This window comes from Labeo rohita, chromosome 2, assembly GCF_022985175.1.
Source record: "Labeo rohita strain BAU-BD-2019 chromosome 2, IGBB_LRoh.1.0, whole genome shotgun sequence".
In the NCBI taxonomy this organism is placed as follows: domain Eukaryota; kingdom Metazoa; phylum Chordata; class Actinopteri; order Cypriniformes; family Cyprinidae; genus Labeo; species Labeo rohita.
This window is the reverse complement of record NC_066870.1, coordinates 22,923,793-22,950,191: the sequence shown is the minus strand read 5'-3', so window position 1 is coordinate 22,950,191 and position 26,399 is coordinate 22,923,793. Positions and strand designations below refer to the sequence as shown.

General features: G+C 35.1%; 2 protein-coding genes across 5 annotated transcripts in view; both read left to right on the top strand.

Moving 5' to 3' along the window:
- The first annotated feature begins 5,837 nt into the window (after positions 1-5,837).
- On the top strand, positions 5,838-13,893 carry atp6v0b (ATPase H+ transporting V0 subunit b). Its single transcript, XM_051137673.1, has 8 exons — positions 5,838-6,100; positions 7,742-7,790; positions 7,949-8,032; positions 8,314-8,391; positions 8,709-8,778; positions 8,953-9,004; positions 9,094-9,284; positions 11,526-13,893. Exons 1-8 carry the CDS (start codon positions 6,031-6,033, stop codon positions 11,550-11,552), a joined length of 621 nt encoding a protein of 206 aa, XP_050993630.1. The 5' UTR covers positions 5,838-6,030; the 3' UTR covers positions 11,553-13,893.
- Positions 13,894-16,782: 2,889 nt separating this feature from the next.
- Positions 16,783-26,399, top strand: part of b4galt2 (UDP-Gal:betaGlcNAc beta 1,4- galactosyltransferase, polypeptide 2) — a 136,671-nt gene continuing 127,054 nt past the window's right edge. For all 4 annotated transcript variants that reach the window (XR_007829316.1, XM_051130929.1, XM_051130936.1 and 1 more), the window contains exon 1: positions 16,783-17,204. The gene's annotated coding sequence lies outside the window, so the exon portion shown is untranslated. The remainder of the gene's footprint in view (positions 17,205-26,399) is intronic.

Sequence of the window (26,399 nt, the reverse complement as noted above, 5' to 3'; positions counted from 1 at the left end):
AGAAATAAAGTACAACTACTATTTTTTTTACCTTCAATGGCAGAAGCAAAAAGCAGAATTGCAAGATGTAGGCTCAGAATTCAGAGGAAAAAGTCAGAATTGCACGATTTAAACTTAGAATTGTGAGAATCTGATTAAAATGACCTTTTGCAAAGACTCGTTCCCCTTCGTTACTGTTGCTATGCCAGTCAGACAAACTGTGGCACTATCACGCCACACATCATGTTCTCACACAGTGAAAAACACATCGCGGAGCAAAGAGGAAACTGACAGTGTGCTTACACACAAGACTGAAGTATGAAAGTCCTAGCTTTCAAATTTTGTCTTTTTTTTAAGAAATTCAAACAATAAATACCGTTTTGTAGCTCTTTAGTGACAGATCGCTGTGGCACCTGAGTGCCACATCAGCCGATCATCTCTTCCTCTTTACTAGTTATACCATAAAATAAACATGAATGAACATCAGAAGGTATCTTGTTGCAACTGAGGAAACACCATTTTTCCACCAACGTTAATTCTCTCCTGTCTGGTTTGTTTGTCAGGCAAAAAATGGCAGATTCGCCTTTATGATTGGTCAGATCACCTGTCAATCAAATTCCCTGCAAAAGGGTCAATAGAGGGTTTGCACTCATGTCATGATTTGGTCAGTTACCTGGACGCACGGCCATATTGGCGATACTCGGATTTAAACAACAGCATGGATTGCATGGTTACATGAATATGTTGTACTACTAATTTCTGCTGTTTAAATCATGGGAAAAAAATGTGTGGAAGCTGCTAAATCATATAGAGAAAGACTTAGCAAGCAGGAAAGGTTGCAATATTTTGACAAATTGAAGTTAACAGGTGGTAAAGATAAGTAAAAGCAGTATTAAATATAGCTGCAAGCAGCGATTAAAGGCATTTATGCACATATGAAAAAAGACTTTACTTAGCAAGCATGTAGCCACCCAAATTAATGATTTAAAAAAGCATTTTTGGCAAATCCAAAGCTGTTGTCTGATCGCCCCCTAAATTTTGCATGCTTGTTTAGAATCCCCTGTGTTGTGTGCTCAGCAGATTTCGTGTTTTTTGAGTTTTGAGTTTCCCTTTAGGATTTTGGGTAAATTTGAACTGGACCCTTTTCTAAACTACCCCATTATAGCCTCTCAAAGGGTAATTTTTTTTATATATATATATATATATATAATTATTGACCTAGACCAGTCCAGAAAATTGTACTGCAGTGTTTTTTTCCAAACTGAGCAAAAAACCTAGGACTACAAGTAGGTTTTTGACATCTTCTCAATCATTTAATTGACACAATTTGATTGACAGCAGTGGTTCTAGAGGCAAAGTTGTCTGGAATGAGGAATTCTATTGTATGATATGAATATAGTGCGTAGGTGTGAAAAACCATGTGACGTACAATCGCTTACAAACTTGAAAAATGTGATATCGCCCCCCAGTTGCTGATTTCTTTCGAATTTTTCTCAGACCTCTGGAGCCGTGAGTCGAACAAGCGAACACCGAGTTTCATTCCCATCGGCCTCTGTTAACCGTGTCTAACAAGTGCTCAAACTTCGTTGGCCAATGGCGATCATGTTTATTGAGATACAAATATCCTTATAGACAAAGTGCCACTTTGGACCAAGACCGTGCACGCTGATTTTCATGTTGAAAGGACAAATGGTTGTGCAGTTATAGCCATTTTTATGTTTTTATGTTCTGAGTTTGGCGAAGATATCTCATTCCGTTCAGGAGTTATAGGCATTTTACTAAAAGTGACCCTGCCCCTTTCAAATGTTTTGGCATCCCTTTGAGACAGTGAGTCGAAAGTTAAAACTTTTTTTTGATAATTATTGATATTCACTCTCTAGAGCAGGGGTGGCGAATTCCAGTCCTGGAGAGCCGCAGCCCTGCAGAGTTCAGTTCCAACCCTAATTAAAACTCACCTGCCTGTAACTTTCTAGTAACCCTTCTTATATTTTACCTACCTGATCGAAATTGATAAGCAAAAGCACTAATGTTGTCAAGATTCTTGGCCTGGAAATCATGGTTCAGTTTGGCCAACCACAAACGTCTTCTTTTCTCAGACAGTCTTTTGCACTCTTCTCTTTGATCTGTTATAACTTTTGGCAGTCTATAGTACACCAAATGTTTTTCCTGGTCTGACCGATTAGTACAGCCCAAAACATGACAATAATTGACCATTTTCAGCAGCAATAATCAGCAAAATATGCAAGTTTCTTTCGGTTCAGTGGCATTATTTACATTTAGTGCCACCAATATGGCCGATTGATGACGCATCGTGAAAACATTCTGAATTCTGAATAGTGAGGAATTAAGTAAGAACTGTGAGATATAACTCAGAATTGCGAAAATAAAAGTGAAATGTGAGTAAAAAATGTACACTTACCTTATTAATTTTATCCCATCACAGAAATGGGCTTCCATGTCTTATCTGTATTCATTTTCCTCAAAGAAACTATCCAAAACATGTCAGAAGCTTTTAAGTACTGGGATTTAAGATTAATGCAGGACTTGTGAGCCTGGTTTAATTAAAACTTGACGTACAGCTCACTACCGAGACGTTTTCTTAATTAATCTTGCACAAAAAGCTGAAGAATTGTGCCGTGACACTGAGAACACATGGGGTCGTATGCACCATCCGCTCAGCTGAGAACGCAGAGATATGGCACGTGACAACACTTCCGGATGAGCTGGAATAAAACGTCAGGTTTGCATCATTCGGCCTTTTATTAATCTGCTGCTCCGGGCCTGATGATAACGGACATATGTTCCTTTCAGGCGAGCGATGTTAAAATTATCATACATCATGTGCTTTCAGATGCACCCTTGTTTTGTGACTTTCCCTCACATATGCTTCACAGGCTTTGACACTCATTAAGTCCTATTTGCTAAAGCTGAAAAGCTTTTTGCTCTCTGGGTTTTAGCTGTGGAGATGTGCCTAGAATGAATAAAACACACTTAGGACATTGATTTGGTTACGCTGTTGTTTGCACTTCAATTTCCCTCACTTAACCCAGGGAGATATTTCATTTAAATTGTCTCTCGTCCCCCATCCAGCTATGTAATGTTTTAAACTGATTATATAGGAGATGACTCAGTAGCTGTCTCTGGGACAAATGCAATCTTTTGCTTGGATGGAATTCAGTGCGAACTTACATAATCGCACAGCTTGCATTAAATTGTATGCGAAAGGAACACAATAATATAGCAATAATAAAAAATGAGTCACAAATCTTTTATTATGGCCTTAGGATTTGGAACATTACCACACATTCAACAACAGGAGAATCAACTTCTGGCTGAGTATTCTATCTTTATACTAGAAGACCTTCAATGTGCAAAATGGTTTTTCATAATTCATAATTAAAGGTTCTGCACGCAGTGTACAGTTTTTATTATTATTATTATTATTATTTATTTTCATTTTATTTTTTGTTTTTTGTTTTGATTTTAATTTATTTGACATTTTAGTGATTTTGTCATGTGATTTCATGTTCATGTGATATAGTAAATTTAGCACTTATTTCACTTAGTTATGTTTTATTTCAGCAAATCTTTTTCTGTTTCTCTGTGACAGCCAGCTTTGCACAAAAAATAAAAATAAAAAATTAGCCAAGCACAAAACACTCTCTGCTTCACTGCCTTTGACGTGTTCAGGTTTGCTGATCTGTGTTTGGAGGGCTAAGTTTTTGAGAGACAGCGTTTGATTAGCAAAGTAGCTGTAATCTCTTACAGCACCTTTGATTGCTCATTAATAGCTCTAATTAAAAAACAAACACATTCACACTTAATTAGAAACTGAGGACTGTGTCTCAATGATATGTAACATTTTCATTGCAAAATTGTGAATTGCATAAATGGGACTGGCCTTAAACGACTTCAAAAGTCTGTTATCAAAATCCAGTGTGAAATAGAAGTCATATTTCAGCATATGAAATGTTTATTACAATATTGAGTTTTTTGGCCCCCACCTGTGTAGACTGATGGATGAATTGCAGGCAGCCCACATGACTATCAATAGTAAATGAACAATTCTTACTTTGCCACAAGGATAGAAATTTAATGAAAGCCTGGCCAAAGATTCGGCTGTCTGCTAAAGTGATGAATTTCTCAGGGATGGACAGATGAAAAGAGGAAATTGGTGTGAAACACAGCATCCTCTTCTAGCTCTGAAAATAAGACTCCCTTGGTGCCTATCTATTGACCATTTGTGGAGCTGAGAAGCTTATATCAATGTGTGACTGACAAATCGTCTGGATTCAAAACTACCTCAGATGTATTTTACCTGTTTACACACCATCTCGCAAGAATTCACAGCTTCAGTGGGCACAGAGAATACCTCCAGAGAATTGCACCTCCAGTTAGGCATCATTAAAACAGCGTGAGTGGCATTTGAAATGGGCTTGTGAGAATTTTTTCCTGAGGTTTGGAATGATGATGCCAGTCATCAATGGATTTTCTCCCGACACAAGCCTGAATATAGATTTTCCTCATTATTGGAGATTTACTGCCATCTTCTGATTGAGAGATGCACTACAATACATCTACATCAAAATTATTTTATGCTTTAATATTTCGATCTTATTCAGACAGATATAAAAAAAAAAAATGTTTTATTATATTTTCCTCTTCTTTTACTTCTCTCTGCTTACAATCAGTTGTTAGTTTACATCAGATAGATAGATAGATAGATAGATAGATAGATAGATAGATAGATAGATAGATAGATAGATAGATAGATAGATCAATTTAGGTACTTAAAAAATATTTTATAAATATGAAAATGTTCATATTTTATCTTTTTCTGACTGTAAATTTTTCAGAAACATATAATTATGTATATATGTTAGGCCTTATATTAGGCTTAATCTTTTATAGATATTCATATTTTTTATTATTCTGGCTGTTTACAATCAGTTTCTATCAAATATAGATTGTATGGATGCATGGACATCTTAAAACTTAATCATTTATGAATATGAAAACAACTTTGTATCTCTTAATGGCTTTTTATAGACAACAGATACATTTAATAAAATAAAATGTATATCAAATGTATATCAATATGTTTGAAAAAAATGTATATCATATTTTCGTCAGAAAAGAGAAATGGTACGAAAACAAATAAACACAAAGACTATATTATTTTCTTCGAAAATATCACTTAGGAGAGCAGCTACACTACCAGTCAGATTTTTTTAAATAGTAATATTTTTTCTGTTTTTTTTTTTTTCTGCCTGCTTTCTATTTTAATATATTTTAAATTTTAATTTATTTCTGTAATTTCAATGCTGAACTTTTAGCATCAATTAGCATTTAGCGTCATTTAATATTCTGATTTGCTGCTCAAAAAACATTTATTATTATTATTATTATTATTATTATGTTGAAAACAGCTGAGTAGAATTTTTTCAAGTTTCTCTGATGAATAGAAGGTTCAGAAGAACAACAATTATCTGAAACAGAAATCTTTTGTGACATTATAAATGTTTTTATAATCACTTTTTGTTCAATTTAAAGCGTCCTTGCTAAATAAAAGTATTAATTTCTATTATTATTATTATTATTATTATTATTATTATTATTTCTATTGTTTCTCGAACAGCAAATTAGCATATTAGAATGATTTCTGAAGGATCATGTGACACTGAAGACACTTTTGATAGATATTTTTCAATTATACTTCCTTGTGTTTTTTTTTTAATTAGACATCAAGAGAAAAGTTTTCTAATCTCTATCAGAGTTAGAATCAAAGAGAAACCAATACATGAACTGATCGCACTAAAGAAAGCGTGACGTTTTGCGTCACGTGCACAGCTCGAGCTCGTCACATGATCAGCTGATGACTCCTTCCCCTCTGATGGATGCAGGATTTCCAGCCTTCGCCGCTTCGAAGGGCTCACAGGAATCCATACTCTTCAAAATACAATAATCTAACATACAATAATACCACAGTAGCGTTAGAATTGTTCGCGGGAGAATCTTTAGATAGAAAAACTGGCGCTGTTGGTGGAGTGGATGATGAACGGGCACGCAATATTATACACCGGGGTCACTTTGGCCTTCTGGTCGACCATCCTGATCGTCGGTAAGTGCTAATGAAACCAGCTGGCATATGTACACAAATAACACACGCATCTTAATAGAATCACGTTTACTTGTTTCGTACATAGTTATCTTTCTAATTCTTTTCCGTTTCTCATGTCTGTTTAACCGGATAGCCATTTTTGGCTAGCCTTAAATGACGTTAGCTGTCATACACTAGCACGAGTACGTCAAATATTAATTTAAATGTCACGTTAAGTGAATTGTAAGCTGTTGTCATAAAACATTTGGTTTGAACATTTGCAAGTCGAGTTACAGAGTTAGTACAAATGATTTTAATTGCTGTCAATGCGAATTAGACATACACCTGCTCTAACGAGAACGTTATTATGATGTTTACTGGATTTGTATTTTCATGTGATCTTCTCCACACATTGACCGTAATAGCACAGGAGAGCAGCACAATTACAAAAATACAAATAGAGTTCAGTATGTAGCCAGTGTGACTTTTTATAGTAGTTATAAGGTTGAACAGGGTTTTATGACCAAATGAGGAAGATGGCTCTCACATGACTGTGAGCTTTCACACATAACCTCTATGATTCTGCAGAAAAAGTGTGTCTGTATTATGCCATTTATTCACATGATGACAATTTACAACACCTTACATAGCTTATAATGTACTCACCCCTTTTGTCATCTAAGATGTTTGTTTTTTTGTCTTCAGCTGTAAAGAAATTATGTTTTTTGAGGTAAACATTTCAGGATTTTCTCCATGTAATAGACTGATATGGTGCCCCGATTTTGAACTTCCAAAATGCAGTTTAAATGCGGCTTCAAATGAACCCAAATGCGGTTGTAAACGATCTCAGCCGAGGAAGAAGGGTCTTATCTAGCGAAACGATCGGTTAATTTTATTACAAAATACAGTTTAAATACTTTTAATCTCAAATGCTTGTCTTGTCTTGCTTTCCCTGAACTCTGCCTAAAGGCAGTTAGGGTATGTCGAAAAACTCACGCATTTTCTCCCTCAACTTCAAAAATCATTAAAAATCATCACTGCAGAAGTACCGACCCAGTCTTTGCAAAGTGAACATGCAAAGAAGATCAAACACCCTTAACAAAAAAGGTAAAATAGCAATATAGGACGATTTTGAAGTTGAGGAAGAACATGAGATGGGAATTTTTTGACATACCCTAACTGTCACGAACCGGAAAAAAACAGTTCAGGCAGAGTGAGACAAGATGAGCGTTTGACATTAAAAAGTATATAAACTGTATTATTTTTATGAAAATAACCAATTGTTTCGCTAGATAAGACCCTTCTTCCTCGGCTGGGATTGTTTACAGCCGCATTTGGGATCATTTGAAGCCGCATTTAAACTGCATTTTGGAAGTTCAAAATTGGGGCACCATATCAGTCCATTGTGTTGAGAAAAATCCTGAAATGTTTCCCTCAAAAACATAATTTCTTATGGCTGAAGAAAGAAAGACATGAACATCTTGGATGACAAGTGGTGAGTACATTATCTGTCAATTTTTGTTCTGGAGGTGAACTTCTCCTTTATGAGGAATGAGTTTATGAGGTTCTTTTTAGGTTTAGATAAAAATTTTGTCACTAAAACTGTAATGCTTAACCTGAACACTACTAATCCATCCATTTCTTTATTTCCTTTCTTTACAGGTATTTGCTATACGATTTTTGACCTTGGATTTCGATTTGATGTAGCATGGTATGTGTTCAGCAATAACAAATTTTTTACGTCAAAGCGTGGCTTGTATTGTTCACTACAGTAACATTTCTGATATCCACATGGCTTAATTTAAGAATTTAAGAGCTGAGTAAAATGCTCCTAATGAAGTCTGGATAACCTAACTTTTTCTGTCGCAGGTTTTTAACAGAGACTTCTCCATTTATGTGGGCTAATCTTGGAATTGGCCTGGCCATCTCTCTGTCTGTTGTTGGAGCTGCATGGTGAGGCTGTCCATTTCCTCTTTTTTCTCTTTACAGAAGTTGACAGCTCAGAAAAAAAACATACTGGAAATTTTGAAATGTTGTAGTGCAGTTTTCCATATCCTCTTCTGTACTGTTTCAATAAGCTACATACATAAATGCCTTCAGCTCTTCTTTTTTATGAATAGCTCATTCACCAAAATGAATATTGCATGCTTTGTTTTTTAATATATCTTGAAATGTGATAAACAGTCAGTTACAATTTTATGGGAAGTTATGAATTTTGTCCTTTGACTTTGCAGGGGAATTTATATCACTGGCTCCAGCATCATTGGTGGTGGAGTCAAAGCCCCTAGAATCAAGACCAAAAATCTTGTCAGGTATACGCAATTTACTTAATGTGTATTTATTTATTTATTAATGCACATATGCTTTTTTTCCCCCTATCACAATGTGTATATATTTATAAAATATTATTGTAATTTTCATTTTTGTATCTTAACATCAGTGTTGACACATTTATTCTGCAGCTGTCTATTAAAAAATTCTGAACATCAAAAGATTTGTTCATACCGCTTTTTCAGATATGAAAAAGAAGGGGAAAAACTGTTGTTTTTATATACGATTTCAGCTGTCTTTTTTTGTTTGCCTAAGGCTTTTTGGTGACAGTTCATTAAATTTTTCTTTTTTTTTCTAGCATTATCTTTTGTGAAGCTGTTGCCATTTATGGGATCATCATGGCAATTGTCATTAGCAATTTGGCAGAGGTAAGTTAAAACTTATTGGCCCATTTCTTTGAATGCTTTTGTTTTAGCGTACTAAAGAGATTTTAGTCTTTTTGTTGTGTGTTTACAGAGCAGATATTTGAGCTTTTACAACATTTCGCTGCATTACATGTACAACAGTAGTTCTTATTTTTCTTCCAATTTCATGTCGTTTAGAACTTCACTGGTACGACTCCAGAGACTATTGGGCCGAAGAACTACCAAGCAGGTACATTTTGCTTATAACTCACTTGTTATCTTAACTGAAGTATTTTCATTTGACTCTGGCTAGATGACACATTGGTACTGTTCTTTCAGGCTACTCCATGTTTGGCGCTGGACTCACTGTTGGCTTTTCAAACCTCTTCTGCGGAATCTGTGTTGGCATTGTGGGCAGTGGAGCTGCCCTGGCTGATGCTCAGAATGCCAGCCTCTTTGTCAAGATCCTCATTGTTGAAATTTTCGGCAGTGCCATTGGACTGTTTGGGGTGATCGTAGCCATTTTGCAGGCAAGTAGTTTTCTAAAATTGCTATATATGTTTCTTCTAGCCTTGCAATATTTAAAATGAGCTGTTGGGGTCATGGTTCACTAAATAAAGCATAGCACAGCAAAAAACAGAATGCATGTTGCCCTGAATTGTTAGCAAGACCATATCAGACTTAGTTGATTTCTAGTGACAGCAGAGTATATTAAATTATAAGACATTTCAGGTTTTCAATTATTTAAAACATTTTGAAATCTATGAGGTGCTAATGTAGCAAATTGCTGTTTTTAATTATAAAAGTATTCATGAAAGTTCACCCAAAAATGGAAATTCTATCATTAATTACTCACCTTTTGTGTCGTTCCAAACCCGTAAGACCTTTTTCATCTTCGGAACACAAATAAGATATTTTTGATGAAATCCAAGAGCTTTCTGACCCTACATAGACAGCAATGCGACTGACACGTTCAAGGCTCAGAAAGGTAGTAAGGACATTGTTAAAATAGTCCATGTGACATCAGTGGTTCTATCATAATTTTATGAAGCAATGAGAATACTTTTTGTGCACAAAGAAAACAAAACTAAAGTCTTTATTCAACAGTTTCTTCTCTTCTGTATGTTCAGGAGACTTCCACAACGCATTTTTTTTTTTTTTTTTTTTTTGTTCCATCCAAAGTACAGAAGTATTATTGTCATTAAAGGGGTCATATGATGTTGCTAAAAAGAACATTTTGTGTTTTGTTTGAGGTTCAAAAATACATTATTTTCCACCTACTGTACATTATTGTTGCTCCTCTCTGCCCGCCTTTCTGAAACGCGTCAATTAGCCAACTATCCAGTGCATTGTGATTGGCCGAATACCTCAAGCGTGTGACAGAAATGTTACGGCCCTTTATCATGTTGTGGTGCTGTGTCCAAATGCATTGAGACAAAAACAATAAAACCCATTATAAATGAGGCATTTGTTGCTTCCAGTGAGGACATAATTACTGATTATAATGACTCATACTTTTTTTTTTTTTTTTTTTTTTTGTGTTCTGTCGCACAATGTAAACACAACACCATGTCTGCATGTCTTGCTTTTGAATATCCAGTAGCAAATTCTCCATATATGAAAACATACTTACAGGCTGTGAGTCAGATGCGCCTGTCTGTCCTTGCAAAGTTGGAATTGCCTCAGCCCCACTTTATAGTGTGCACAGCCGGCATTGCAGGCTACTCTCCAAGGTTCAGGAAACAGTCCTCCGTAAAATAGGCTGCACACACTTATAAATGAATATTTGTGTTGTACTGTTCTGGAACCGTGTTGTAAATAAATATAAATATAATGCTCATTTGAAAGACCAAAGTACTTTCGCTTTCGCAACGAAATGCACAGCGTCTCCACAACATGGCGCCGGCTGCAACAATACTACAGCGACAGTTACACTTTCATTCTTTGCATATACATTTGGGTGGTGTTATGCAAATCTTCCCACACCGAGACATAGACGTGGGGGTGTTTTTATGCCGTTTTAGGAAGGTGTGGCTGAGTCTTAGCTTTTATAAAGAATATCTCTTTGGGTTTGAGACTTTAATCTTTGCAACTTTACAAAAGTTTGCAACACTCCAAAGACAAAGGAAAACATGAAACCGCATCATATGACCCCTATAAACTTATTGTTCATGTTGTCACTGTCATCAGATGGCTTTTTTTTTTTTTTTTTTACAGAGTAAAGTCTATATTGCCAGATGGATTGTATCTTGCGTTTAAGCATATGAATGGCCAAAATGCTTATTTTTTTATTTTGCTTTTTGTTTCACTTCTTCATTTCATTCATTGTGTAAACAGGCTTTTAGTTTACCTAACAGTGTTGTCATGAGGCGAGGCATATTCTTCCCCATCTGATTTCCAGCAAGGATGATCTTTTGAATTATTTGTCATTAATATCCATCTAGCTACTTATGACCACTCTCTGGAAAATGAATATTTTATCACCATTTCCAGGCACACACTCTAAATTGATCTGACATGCATACTTGAATTGAGATTGAGATTATTCAGCCACAGGAGCAGCTCCTATTAAAACACAGTCATTTCATATGGGCTCTGAAGTTGCAATAAGATGTTTATGACATCTTTTTGGTTTATCCATCCAATATTCAGTGTATTCAGGAATATATTTTTATGCATCAGATTGTGTGTGTGTTTGTATGTGTGAATTTTTTTTTTTTTGACCTGTATAATCATTAACCTTTTTTTTTTCCCTCTTTCTCTCTGTTTAGACATCGAAAGTAAAAATGGGAGATTAGATGACTACACAAACTACAGATCAAAGATGCTGTGTTGCTGGTGCAAACAGGAGGTGTAAATACATAGTAAATTATTTAAATGTATTTTCCTTTGTGTCTGTTTTTAACCATCGTTTTCTGAAGATTGAAATATTGTTTGTGCACCAATTTGTCTTAAAAGAGTGCATGATGATGTCAAAGGCAGACCTTTGACGACTTTCACACTTAGTTTGGCATCTCATAATTCTGAAAATATCACTTAATGTTTTTGGCCATACCTCCATGATGTCATAGTATCAAATTTAAATGATAGAATTGTATTTTTTTTTTTTTTAAATCAAAAGGTATTTTATTTATTAAAATAGCCTAATAATATAAACAGTGATCCTGCATATGATAAGAGAGCAGGCTGTCTATAGACCCAATGCTGGGGTCTGTTTTGAGATATAGGGTGTTATGTTTGTAATCATCTCAAATTCCAATATATAGTTCGCTGTGATTGTTGTACAGTACAAGAAAAGTGATAAATTGCATTAGTTGGATGGGTGTAAATCGTAAAGTATTCTCTTGATCGCTGTATGCAAGAATGTTCTTGTATTTGCGTGATGACGCCTGGTGTATCCGGTGTGCTTGACCTGATCTCACTCTCACGTGTTGTGTTCTTTCATGTAGCTACTGAATTCAAGTAAACGCTATCTTTGAGAAAACAGTTATACCAAAACTATGATGTTAAAAAAAAAATAATAATACCAGTCATCTCCAACCGTATTTCTACCAGTGTAGGCCCTCACCTTGTAGGGCTCTCTTCAGATCTGGTTGGTTAAAACTGAGAGGATATAATAATCTAATGTGTGTACATATTAAAAGCAGTTTTTTTTGTTTTTTTTTTGTGAAGCATGAGGGTGTTTGCCATTCCGTATTTCCTACTTGTCTTGTGATTTGTTTACTTTTTTTCTTTTTTTTGTGAAGCAAGAAGTGGTCTTTATCTCCAAGGACACTGTGGTGGAAGCTTGTTTCCACCTCTGATTTTAAAAAAAATGTGACTTTATTTCACAATTCAGACTTTTTTCCTCATTCTGAGAACAGAAGTCAAAGTTGAGTTTACATCTTGCAATTCTGATTTTTTTTTTTCCTTCTCAGAATTGAGTTAACATCTCACAGTTCTTGTTAGAAGGTAATTGTGACTTTTTAATCTCACAATTTTTACCTTTTTTCTTCCAAATGCAAGTTTATACCTTGCAGTTCCGAGTTTATATCTAGCAATTGTGACTTGTTCTTTAAAAAAAGTTGTGAGAGATGAAACAAGAGAACTTGTATATGAAATATGTGTATATTTTTTTTAACCCATGGTGGAAACAAGCTTCCATTGGTTTCTGTAAACTCTGTGAACAATATGTAATATTTTTTTTTGCTGTTTACATCAGTTAATCCTGAAAATGATCATCTAAAAGCAAGTTCATAACAGAACAACACTGCAAACAGATGTGAAAAGTGGAGTTTAATTGGCCACAGACCTTAGATGCCATATTTAAACATGAATAAAAACGAGGCTGTAGATTTTACTTGATTTAAAGAGTTTTTGTCCACTTTAATGTTTTCATTAAGATGCATTTTTGGTGTTGCATCAGCTGAAATATTTAAAGGTACAACCCATTTATCCTTCACAGCCTCATTTTCATTCTTGTATAATTAAATATGGTGTTTTCCTTTCACTGAGGTTATCTACCAAATCTAACAGTACTCAGTCTGAACCACTGTTTAGAGCCAAACTTGTAAGATCAGTTGGCCTTTCAGCTCTACTGAAATGCTTTATCTATCCATGATGTTTTTTGTGAAGTGGAGGTACATGCTTAACATGATTTTACTAACTCCTGAATGTCCCAAATCAACTTCTGTTAAATGTTTGTTTATATTATAATGATCAGTCAAATCACATGCTCCATCTGTAAAGCACTATGATCTTGTGAATCATTTCCAGTCCAGTGACCAAGATCATTATTTTCTCGCAATGGATTTGTGGAGAGATGCATTCATTTGATTTATTTTTTTTCTTTTTTACATGGATAAGTGTTTATTTTAAAACATTACGACTTAGACCTGGTTGTAATCAAGCCACTCCTGATGGATCACGCTGCGGGGCTGCTTTAAGTCTCATTATTGTGGAGCTTCCAGGACTTGGATTGGCTGTTTGTGGTTTTGTGGTTCGGGAGTTGTGCAGTAAAGATGACCTCTTAACCATTTCTCCTGTTTCAGTGATTGTTAAATATGTTAATGTGGTGATTCCATTGTTTTGTTGTGTACAAGTGGATCCTCTAGACTTCATAATTGTCCTTGAAGAAATAAAAAGAAATGTGAAAAACGGTTCAATGTGTTCTTTTCTGCTTTTATAGTCGCTAGTAGCATCACAGCAACTAGCGTCAAATACTAGGGGTCAGTTGTCTAAAAGCATTCTGATCAGAGTTTGGCAATCAAATTGGATTCTTGAAAATTCTGAAATCAGATTAAATCACAAAATTTAATCTTGTTTTTGAGCTGGATCAAATTGTTAGTTTGTGTTGTTCAAAACTTTTTAGTAAGATTGAAATACTTTTGATCCAAAAAAATAAAAACAGGATTAAAGTGATCCCACACAACAAAAATGTAATAACATTTGTAACATGCAGTATATAGTTAGTAATGTAATCCATTACATTACACATTTTAGGTAATGTAATCAGACAACTTTTTATTTAAAGATTTATTTTTGGCCTTTATTATGATAGGACAAATCATACAGGACAGGAAGCGAAGTGGGAGAGAGAGAATGGGGCGGGATTCGAACTCTGGATTCCTGTAGCGCAAAGTTTAAATCACATTGATTTAAATAGAATAATCTTGTATCGTATTGCTATAAAAATGCAAAGAAAAGAAAATGTATTCCATTTGTCATTATTAACAACATGAAGCACATTAAACATCATATTACATCAAGGTTTCACAAACTAGTGTTTGTGAAGGAACTGCATGGGGTTTATGGGTTTAATGAAAACTAATAATTAAAACAAACAGAAAAATAAATAGTTTAAAAATCAATCAAAATAAAATATTTTATATATTTTATTTGCAAAAATATTACTCATAATGGATAACATTTTATTTCATTTGCAAAAAACGATAACTGGTTTTTTTTTTTAATAATAAGTTTATTTTATATAGCGCCTTTCTAGAAACTCAAGGTCGCTTTACAATAACAAGAATATTTATACATAACAAGAGACAACAAAAAACAACAAAAATAATTCAAAAATAATGTTTTTTATTATGTTATCATGTTTTTATTGTGTTAGCTGTATTTACTTAATCAAAATAACCCAATTGCAGTTTGATTGAGATGAACTGAAATGCACAATAAAAAAATAAAAAAATAAAACGATTTTTGAAAATCATTCAAATCTGAGTTATCTGTTTTTGCAACTCTTCATATATTGTTTTGATTTATGCATTCAATATTCAGTCTATTTAGGGAAATAATTTTATGGTCCTGGGACGACAGAGGCCGCTCCCACGATAGTTGATTGACATGAGCGTTTTACCTCAGATCAGCTGTGACAGTCCGACCTCCATTGTTTCCATGCCTGGATGTAAATTATACAAGAATATCTCCATTGAGCCATTGAGGTTTTGTGTTGCTGGATGTAATAATGAACATAGTGGTCGTCATTTACTCCTGATATCTGAGCCGCTGAAGATGCAGTGGATTACATTTGTTTGTGAAGGGAATGCGCCTCCCGATCTACATAGATGCGTCTATGTTCGTGCAAATCATTCATGATCCAGTTTCACCTACAGCAGAAGTGAGTATAAGGGTTTTTTTTAATGAATCTCTGCAAGTTCCGCGGCTAAACGCCCTAAATGCGGCTAAAGTAAACAAGCTTGTCACTCCACAGAGAGAAGAGAGGGGCGGGGCGGGCAGAGCTCATTTGCATTTAAAGGAACAATCCCTCAGAACGGGATGATTTTTTCAGAGCTCATTTTGACAAGGTAAAAAGGGTGTTATTTTACACAACCATTGAACATTTTTAACCAAAGTATATTATAGACTTTTCATTAAGACCATAAACAATCATATCAACTTGTGGAAAATGGGCATCCGATGACCCATTTAAAAAGTACTGATGGAATGTAAATAAAAAGAAGAAACATGCATAACGTAAATTAATAAATGTGCAACTAAATAGAAAGAAAACTAAAATATAATTTCCCTATTTGATTATTTATGTATCTATTCTTATTATTTTTGCAGGTTTTGTAGAAAAATGGGTAAAACATGTCCTCTTATTCATAACGGGATAACAGTATTTGTTACAAAAGTCACGAGGCTAGTTTTCACATATGTTTAATTTTACAGAATGTTTAAATATTTTTTTTGCAAAAATAAATAAATATAATAAATAATGGTTTCCACTACAAATACCATTACAAACATTACAAACAATCAGCTTATAACCATTAAAATCATTTAAAAAAATGAGTTTTACAACATATTCCATGAGAATGTAAGGGCTTTAACAAGCCACCAATAGAAGGCGGCCAATTATCAATAGAAACCCACAAAGCCCATTACAGTTTCCATTAAAACCAATACAAGTCCCAAAATAACCAGTAAAACCTCTACATTTCTAATACAGATAACGATGTACACTATTTTGCGGAAGTTATCCATGATTTATTAAATGCAGCATTGTACAAGCCTCAGCGATAAGGTGACAGCTTTAAACATCCACCAGATGGCGCCAAAGGATGCAACACTGTTGCATGGTTTTCACGTATCTCTTATTTAGCAGGTGCATCGCTTGTCGCAGCCGCTGCTTGATGCTATATTTCTATAGAGAAATATCTTTAATAAGGTAACCCTTTAAGAAACATAAATCTACATTACGCATTGCCTAACAATCATGACAGCAGTAAGGTACATTTCATCGTTGACTGAACTGCAGTCAACAAACATTTGACCAGAGAATGGACCACGACGGATGTTTGTGTTTCTCACTTTTAATCCTCCCCATGTGAACTGCTTAACATTTGGGAAAAAATGCTTATATATAAAAGTAAATGATATTTAAATGTTTATAACCAGAAAAAAACAGAAATACCAAAACAAAACAGAACATGCTTGCATGGCAAGACACCAATCGAGGCGATGCTAACTGCGCCCTCTTGCGGCAAATAAGCGAACCTCCGTTTGAGCCCTCCGAGTCTCCGTACTAAAGAAAACCTGCCTCCCTATGCCTTTATTCGCACACCCATCATCTCTCCTCGCCAAAAACACAGAACGGACAGATGAAAACACACGGCAAAATATTTAGTCTCATCCCTGGAGTGTTCGCTGTTGTCAAGGGCTCTCAACAACATGGATATATATAATATTCCTGCGATATGGCATAATCCTTTCATCATTGTGCATTTCTTTTCGAAAAATGAATTAATCGGCGTTGTCGGCAGAAAGAAATAACGCTATCCAGCAAGTAACTCTCTCGTTTTATATGGATATTATGATCAAACTAACTGTATTTCACACAGACGACACATTTATGGCTGAAACTGACAGTTCTTCCAAAATAGAGAGTCAGCTGAAGTGAATACAACAAAGATGAATCCCTTATAGAGGAGCTGCCTGGCTTGCAAAGGATCAAGGTAAGAAATGCCATGTTTCTGTTCACGGTTTGCAGATATTAAACATTTTTGGGGGGGTCTCTGCATGATTTGTTTTAAGCGATGCTCTTTGTTTTCCTTTTTTTATTACATGCTATCTTTATTGCCTGCCATCTTGATCAAGGCGTAGAGATATTCCACATATAGATATGCTTCGTATACAATCTCAACTCTTGGCCAGATTGCAATACCACAAAATAGACTATTTTGTATTTTTTTTCAACGACATGCACATTTCAGCTCCTCCCAGCAGAGTCGAGTGTAGGGATGATGCTGTGTAATGGTACCCACAGCATCCATGGACAGCATCTTGCCTAGTGTTTCCAGATAGGAAGCTGGCAGGACATGTGTGGCTTTGTGGCCGAAGATCTGTGAGCATGGAAAAGAATTCAGAGTAACACTTTATATAAAGCCTGCATGTGTAATGCATTATAATAGTATTTTTAATGCTTTACAATGCTTTTTAAATCAGATTATATTAATAACAAACAACAAAATACCTGTTCAAGGAAATACAGAAAGATCTAAAACATAAATAAAGCAATGTTTAATGCATATACTCTTTCTTAAGCATGAACTGGTACATTTCGTAAAATCTGTTATAGTTGTTTAACAATAATGGATAACATTTTAATGTATTATGTTTGCAGACTTAATCAAAAATGTTATTTAGTATTTTGCTGTAGGCATTCTAGAGGTGGTTTATGAATCAAGGCTGGAGTGACTAAAAATTAGTTGAATATTTACAAAAGTTTGGCACATACTAGACAATTTCGTATTAACCTTTTGATTATTAAATTATTGATGAGAGCACATCATGGCAACTGCTGTTTATGGGGTCCAATTACCATGCAGCTGTCTTCCCTGTTTATTTAATGAGTGATTGCGGTATATCTTGTTAATTGCACAGATTCCATTCTTAAATAAATATCAGATTTGCTTATTGTCAGCTCATACAGTATATGCCATTAAGGCAATTCCCTACAATTTCAAAACATCAACATTTTGATGCGTACAATTATGTTTAAGGGGTTTTAGGACTGTTTGTTTCACTTGTAAACAAACTATTTTTCTATCTTTACCCTTTCAGAATCCTTTCTCAGGTCTGTTTCTGCTGAATATTTTCCATCATGGATGTAACAGTCAGAATCACTAACAATAACACACACTTGTCAGTAAGAATTGAAACTTTTAAGTCTGTTTTTAACATGTTTTGAATTTTAAATAAATTTAAACTAAATAAAATAGAATTCACATGTTACGTGAAGTATAGCATAGACTATTATTTCGTTTCAGTATTTGTTTTATCCTCTTTTAAAGGAAAAGTTCACTTTCAAGAACAAAAAAGATGTTTTTTGTCTTTCTTTCTTCAGTTGTAAAGAAATTATGTTTTTTGAAGAAAAACTTTCAGGATTTCTCTCTATATAGTGGACTTCTATGGTGCCCCTAAGTTTGAGATTCCAAAATGCAGTTTAAATGCAGCTTCAAAGGGCTCTAAACGATCCCAGCCAAGCAAGAAGAGTCTTATCTAGTGAAACGATTGGTTATTTTCAATAAAAATTGACAATTTATATACTTTTTAACCTGCTCATCTTGTCTAGTTCTGCGTGAGCTCTGTGTATTCCGGTTCAATACAGTTGGGGTATGTCGAAAAACTCCCATCTTGTTTTCTCCTCCAACTTTGAAATCGTTCTACATCGCTGTTGAAGTACCAACCTAGTGTTTCCAAAGTGAGTGAACGTGCAAAGAAGATCAATCACCCTTTATGAAACAGGTAAAACAGCGATGTAGGGTGATTTTGAAGTTGGAGAAGAAAATGAAATGGGAGTTTTTCGACATACCCTAACTGTCATGAACGTCTCAGTTCACACTGAGCTAGACAAGATGAGCATTTGAGGTTAAAAAGTTTTTGTTTTTAGAAAATAACCAATCGTTTTGCTAGATAAGACCCTTCTTTCTCGGCTGGGATCATTAAGAGCTCTTTGAAGCTGCATTTAAACTGCATTTTTAAAGTTCAAACTCGTGGGCACCATAGAACTCCATTATATGGAGAGAAATCCTGAAATGTTTTCCTCAAAAAAACAAACAAAACATAATTTTTTTACGACTGAAGAAAGAAAGACATGGACATCTTGGATGATAAGGGGGTGAGTAAACTATCTGTACGTTTTTGTTCTGAAAGCGCACTTCTTTTTTAACAGCGTTATGATAGTGAACGTAAATACTATGCATATTACTGACTAGATAGAAAGTTAGGGTGGCGATTTGTGTTTCAGCTTTACTCATTTGCAGTCAATCACTTTTGCTGTCTCCATTAGATCCTCCAAGGGACTTTCTCTCAGCGTCTTTATCTGTTTCTCTCATTCACCCACACAATCTGCTTTTTAAGCTCTCTTTCTACAGCACGATACCTGAGAGGCCAAGGGCAGATTGTCCGTTGGTCCATTTTACAGTTTGTTTTAAACAGGAGCAGCTCTGTTTGGCTAATCTACCTCCTTCCACCAGAGATAAATGACCTTTCGAGTCTGCAGAGATTCCTTTTCTTGCTGGATGGGAATGGTTTTGATTGGAAATTAGGGGCCGGTGTATATTGTGTTATATTGAACAGATGCTCAGTGCAAATTTAGACACTGGATCGCTGGTCGTACGGATGAGAAGCGAAATCATTGGGTGTTGGGATTTGTTGTCATGGGAACAGTAAGACCCGTGACACAAAGGTGGCATGAAGTGGACTGCTTTGTTTTGAACACCGGCTTTGTCTGATTTTTGTCTCTTCCTCTACACTTTAAAGTTCATTTTGTTGAACTCATGAGCAAATAACAAATTATTAATGATATCAGACAAGTTTAGTTTGCGCCCGGGAGTACAGAATGTGTTTGTCGCTTGTACTTTATTTCTTAGGGAGTTGCAAGGGTATTTAGGTGAATGGGGATAATCATGTCTAAGTCTATCCAGATGCCAACTTAGAGGTCCGTCCAAACGAAGGCTTCAGCTGTGGCGGTTTAATTTGTCTCTTGGCTCTGAGTAGAGTGAGCAGCTGGACTTGAGGCAGGCAAAAGCTGGGGCCGCGGTCTGTGGAGCTTACAAGCTAACAGAGCTGGAGCGCAGCCACCCAAGACTTCCTTCGGCTTGTTTTTGTGCTGTGATATAGACTGTGTATTGAGACAATGCTGTCTCATAATTAGCTGCTCGGGTTCACGTGTCAGTGCGATTACTTACCTCTGTGATATTCAGAGGTAGATACATTTCAAACCCTGAAATGTAGTAAAAGGACTAAATTATGTAACTGTTTAGTGTTTGTATAAGGCAGCTGAAATTACGTTAAGTTAGCTTTAAAGGAATATTCCAGGTTCAATAAAAATTAAAGGGATGGTTCATCCAAAAATGAAAATGCTGTCATTAATTACTCACACTCATGTCGTTCCAAACTTGTAAGATCTTTGTCCATTTTGTTTAAATCAAAGAGCTTTTTGATCCTACATAAACAGCAACGCAGCTGACTCGTTCAAGAGCCAGAAAGGTAGTAAGGACCTTGTTAAAATAGTCCATGTGACATCAGTGGTTCAACCGTAATGTTACAAAGCTACAAGAATACTTTGTGTGCAAAGAAAATAAAAATAACAGCTTCATTCAACAATTTCTTCTCTTCCGTGTTGGTCTTCGCCGCACGTTCAGGAGAGTACTATGACTGAGTTTGTGATACAGTGTTGATGACCAGGAAATAGAATTCAGACTTGTCTCACATTTTCTTGAGGTTACGATTTTTGGAGGGTTTGAAAGCAGAAATGTGAAGGGTGTTGTTACTCTTAAAATAAAACTAGTAAATTGATTTTTGTTAATTGAAACAGTTTAAATAAAATAAAATACAGTTATTAGATGGGTAAACTTCACTAAAATGGAATAGAAATATTAAAATACTAATAAAAATATTAAAACTAAAAATAGAAGTAAAATATAATATTACTAAATATTACAATAGTAAATAAATAATGCAAAAAAGTATCATGTGAAGTAGGGGTTGACCTATTATCGGCACCAATATTAAGCGTTTTTATGGTTATCGGTCATTTTCAAAACTGTTTTGGTGGTAAAATAATTTTAAAAAGTTTTTGTCAGAGCCCTTGTTATTCTTGATTTGGACTTAAATTACATTTTTACACCAGACATATATATTGGTTCAAAATATTGGTTATCGGTGCCGATACTAAGCGTTTTTATGGTTATCTGTATTGGTCATTTTCAAAACCGTTTTGCTGATAAAATAATTTAAAAGCATTTAAAATAATTTTTTAGGGGTTGACCTATTATCGGCACCGATATTAAGCGTTTCTATGGTTATCGGTCATTTTCAAAACTGTTTTGGTAGTAAAATAATTTAAAAAAAGTTTTTGTCAGAGCCCTTGTTATTATTAATTTTGACTTAATTTTAATTTTTACACTAGACATATATCGGTTCAAAATATTGGTTATTTGTCTACTTGATCTGTAATAATCGGTATCAACATCGGCCCTAAAAAAACACATATCGGTCGACCCCTAATGTGAAGCTTACGATTTTATAAAAGCACTTGGATTAATTCTTCTGCTAAAGCTTGTGTATTATAAAGTGAGTATTTTGACATTTATGAATTGGCTCCAATTACTTCCATTACAAGTGCCTCATTGTAACCCAGTTTTTTATGTTTTGTTGTTGTTTTCTAGGAAAAGGAGGTACAGATTGTAATAATTTTTCGTAGCAATCAACTTGTTCTGAGCATGGAACATTTTTTAATTTTGTCAGACTGCAAAGATTAAATAACACATTGTGTTATCTACAGTATAACTGACATTTTAGTATCATATTATTTCTTTTTTTACACCTCCATATTTTTCAGACCTCTCAATTTCTCGCATAATCAAACTATTGGAGAGAGGGAAGCACAACACATCACAGGGTCTTATAAGTGATGTTTACATCACAGGAGTGAGTTTAATGTTTCGAAAAGTGTAGGCTATACTCGTTGTGAGATTGAAAGCGTAGCTGAGTGGGTCTTCAAGCAGAGTACCATTCAGTATAATCTGAAATTGATGTCACGTTTGCATCCCACTGAACAGGTGCTGGCCACAGATTTCCAGCCAGAGGAGGATGGAAGCCTGCAGGCATAAAAGCACACTTTTAATGTGGAAAAATCGTCTTAGGTCAAGGAATTTTAGGCGGATATTTTCAATATGTGGGCTCTTAGCTCCCTAGCACTCAATATGAAGCATCTAATTAAGCTCATTTTAATCTTCAGCGATTAGTGGGTGGGGTTTTCTTCTGGGATGTTTTGCTGAGTCTGACTTTGTAACCCAATTTGAGCTTGACAGCTTTAACTTGTGTATTGCCAAAGCTGTTCGAAGCTTATGCAAAACAACTTATGCCTGTATTATGTTTCTTTTTAAAGAAAATAGATTTAGGGCTCCTCACTGATTTTAGTTTTTACGTTTTACTAGTAGCAGTGAACAATTCATTGTCAAAGATCCTTTTTTTTTTTTTGTTGTGTGCATTTTTCCCGCTGGTTTAGCTATTATAAGAAGACTAGTCATGTAAAGCAGACATTGTTCTGTTTGGTACCTGTCTGCCATTGATCAGTGAAAAAGATAGTCCCGCCCCCAAACTCACATCATTGGCTGAGCCATGCGTTGAGTTGATTGGATGCTCGAACTAATACCTCTCTGTAATGCCTAGTGTTATACTTTGAATGCAATAAAACATTTTTACATGAAACAAATACTTTCGTAATCGTAAATATACTTCACGAAATATTGGCAGAATGGAGAACACTTTAGGCTATTAGACAATATCACTTGTCAATACGGCGCTATGTTCAACTCATAAGAGCGACAACATGCCAATAACCTTGATTAACGAAGGTCTTTACGTCCCAAATCCATATATTCTTGTAGCGAATATCAATATCTTGGTCTGATTCATTAAGTTTTTATTAAGAGCCAAATTCAAAGTCGTAAAAAGCGCCCTCCTCTGTTTTTAACACCCCTCCAAAGTTCAACAGGATGAAACCCTCTTTACATTAACAGAAGTGTAAGTGTTTTATGAAGTGGCATGTAGCGTATGTTGTTTGCAGACCTCTAGAGCACAGGTTTAGGGATGTGTGCCAGCATGAGGTGAATGGTGTCATGTCCACAGGGAGCCTGGGATACAGAGTAATGAAATGATAGCCAGAGGCCAGTGACTCTCAGCTCCACTCTCTTCACCTGCTGCCACGAGTGTTTATCAACTCTTTAGTCCTGCACGGCTATGACATGTCATGCCATTGACCCCTCTACCTCACATCCATGTGGCCGTGCTGGTAAATGAGTGGTAAATGAGTGATGTTTTTAGTCAAAATTTTGTGAAAATATATATATTTTTGGCCTACTGCAAAACAAGAACAACAAAAAAATTTATAATGCAGTCAATAATTAAAAATATGACTACCGTGTGACTAATTGTATTTGTTTATGGTGTGACATGCCAAATACTGTATCATATTATACTCCTGGTGTAATGTCACACCATATTATGTAAAGTCTCTGTTAGAACAGTTTGTAGCCTAATTGAAATCAACTATCTTATTTGTAGCATGTCCACTTTCATAGAGCAACAATGCTTTTATTGTACCAGTTTCAACACAGAGAGGGGAGAAACATGTTTCTTTTAAAATTAGAAATAGAAAAAATAGAAATAGAAATGTATGAACCCTTAGGGGAATATCAGTATAGTCTAATAACACAATTTCTAGAAGTTTTAGACCGTAAACTTTTTTTTTTTTTTTAAATCACAGCTGCTTAGATCACATTAACAACCTGTTTAAGTTTAATTTAAATTCAGTTAGAATGCTTCTTTGTGGTCTGATGGAATTATATTTTCATATGTAGGCTAGTTCTTTAATTATTCTCAAAAATGCATTAAATTGTAGATTAAAACATAGAACACGCAAATAGTTAAAGAGGAGCTCTAATGCTATTTCATGCATTCTGACTTATTTACAATGCCAAAGAGTTGGATTCTCATGATAAACATGAGCAAAGTCTCAAAAAAAAAAAAAAAAAAAAAAAAAAATGAGTTGGACGTTTGACAGAGTGTTCTTGTGCCAAAGACACTTCAGGGTTTGCCTAAGTTTCTGAAGGTTTTTTTTTTTTTGAGGATGGCTCTTTATGATGTCATAAAGGGCGGGATTCCTTATATGGGCATTTCCCCAGAAAGAACATGCACACACATCAACTAGAGCGAGAGCAATAGTACACTTCAATGTGCTTCATCCATGTTATGGAAGACATTAGGATCCTATTCTGCTTCGAATATGGCTGCGTTTTTCTGTTTTAGCCATAGTTAATTTAAAGGGGGCATATTATGAAAATCTGACTTTTTCTGTGTTTAAGTGCTATTTTTGAGTGCCCGGTATATCTACCAACCTAGAAAATGTCAAAAAAAGGACAACCCAGTAACTTTGTTTTGGTAAGTCTTTCTCTGCAAGCATGTGAAAAAACGAGCCACTCAGATTTCGCTGACCCCGTGATATAAGAAGGGGATCTTATTATAATACTGCCACCCCTTAATCTGCACGTTTCCACCCACCGTTCCATCGTTTTTGTTTTTTTTTCGCAAGTGACAACGGTGTACCAAAAGTAAGAGCAACTAGGAATGCTAATTATATCGTTTGCAATAAACCGGTTAAAATTTTCCCCACGATAACAATGTGCGTGACAGTTTTGCATGTGTACGAGCCTGTTTACAAACCTGTTGCCCAGCAAAAATATAATTTATTGACATGTTTTTTCTCTAAATTCACTTCATAACATAGTAGAGGGTTTGAAATAACCTTTTGCGATTAGACGTGGCTATATATCACAGAATAAAGCAGAAATCATACTATTTCATAGTATTATAAAAGTCGAGGAACACAGACAAACCATATATTGTAGCAATCGTATATTTATTGTCAAGTTTCCTCAGTTAAAATGTCTCTATCTGCATTTTATTCAACAGATAAGTGAATTAGAGATTTCCTGGAGCGTCGTCAATACTATTACTTCTGCTATAAACCATTTGTTAAGTTTCTGTGCAAGGGCGCCCTCCGGCTTCCAGCGAATTAAACACTCATTGCGCTGTACGTGTGTACTCCGTATACTCTATTTTGGGTAAAAATAGGAAAGATAATACTTTTCTCTAAATAAACAGAATTCCCTGAATTATCGTCATTGATATCGTTATCGCATTAATCCCAGAAATTATTGTGATAAACTTTTAAACCCATATCGCCCATCCCTAATGCTAACTGTTCTGTCGTTGTCTGCACAGACGAGCACAGAACACTATTTAGAGTCCCAGCCTCAAATGAGACAAGACCACATTGGATTTATTGAATTATTTACTGTATTTTACACAGCTGCCACACAGATCTTATAACGTTTAGATTTCCTTCCCAGCTGTTTACCTTCACAGACATAACCGACTGTTTTTGTAATTCAAAACTTGTGTGTATTTGACAGTTTAAGCGCAATAAGACATGAAAGATAATAAAAGTTTACTACTCACATTCCGTGTGACAGCCGCTTTCTGTGTGCGTGCTTCGGAAAACGTTCAGAAAACTGTATATCAGAAATGGTTTAAAATGCAAAATTTCAACGCGATAGACATAATAAAAACCAAACAAATGTTTTTTTAGCAGAGTATCTGACTTACGAGCTGAAAAGGCACACCCCTATTCTGGAAGAGTGGGCGGGGAGCAGTAGCTCATTTGCATTTAAAGATACAAGCATGAAAAAATGAAAATTTTTCAAAAAAGGCATTTTCAGAATGATATAATAAATGATCTGTAGGGTATTTTGAGCTAAAATTTCACAGAAACATTCTGGGGGCACCTGAACGGCACACCTCCAGGAGCTGTTTTCAACTGTTTTCAGAAAGAAACGTAAAGCTGTATTTGTGTTTTATATATATGATCAAACTAAAGACTCTTCGGAGATATGAAGAATGCAATACTACTCCATAGGTACTCAAGATTACCATGAGATTGGTAGAAACTGTATTTCATGTCCAATTTAATCCTATGAATCTTTATAAAACTGTCAATATTTTTCATATATGCCTTAAAATGTTCCCTCCAAAGGCAGATAACTAGGTTTTGGATCAAAGCAATAGAGATTTACAGAGGA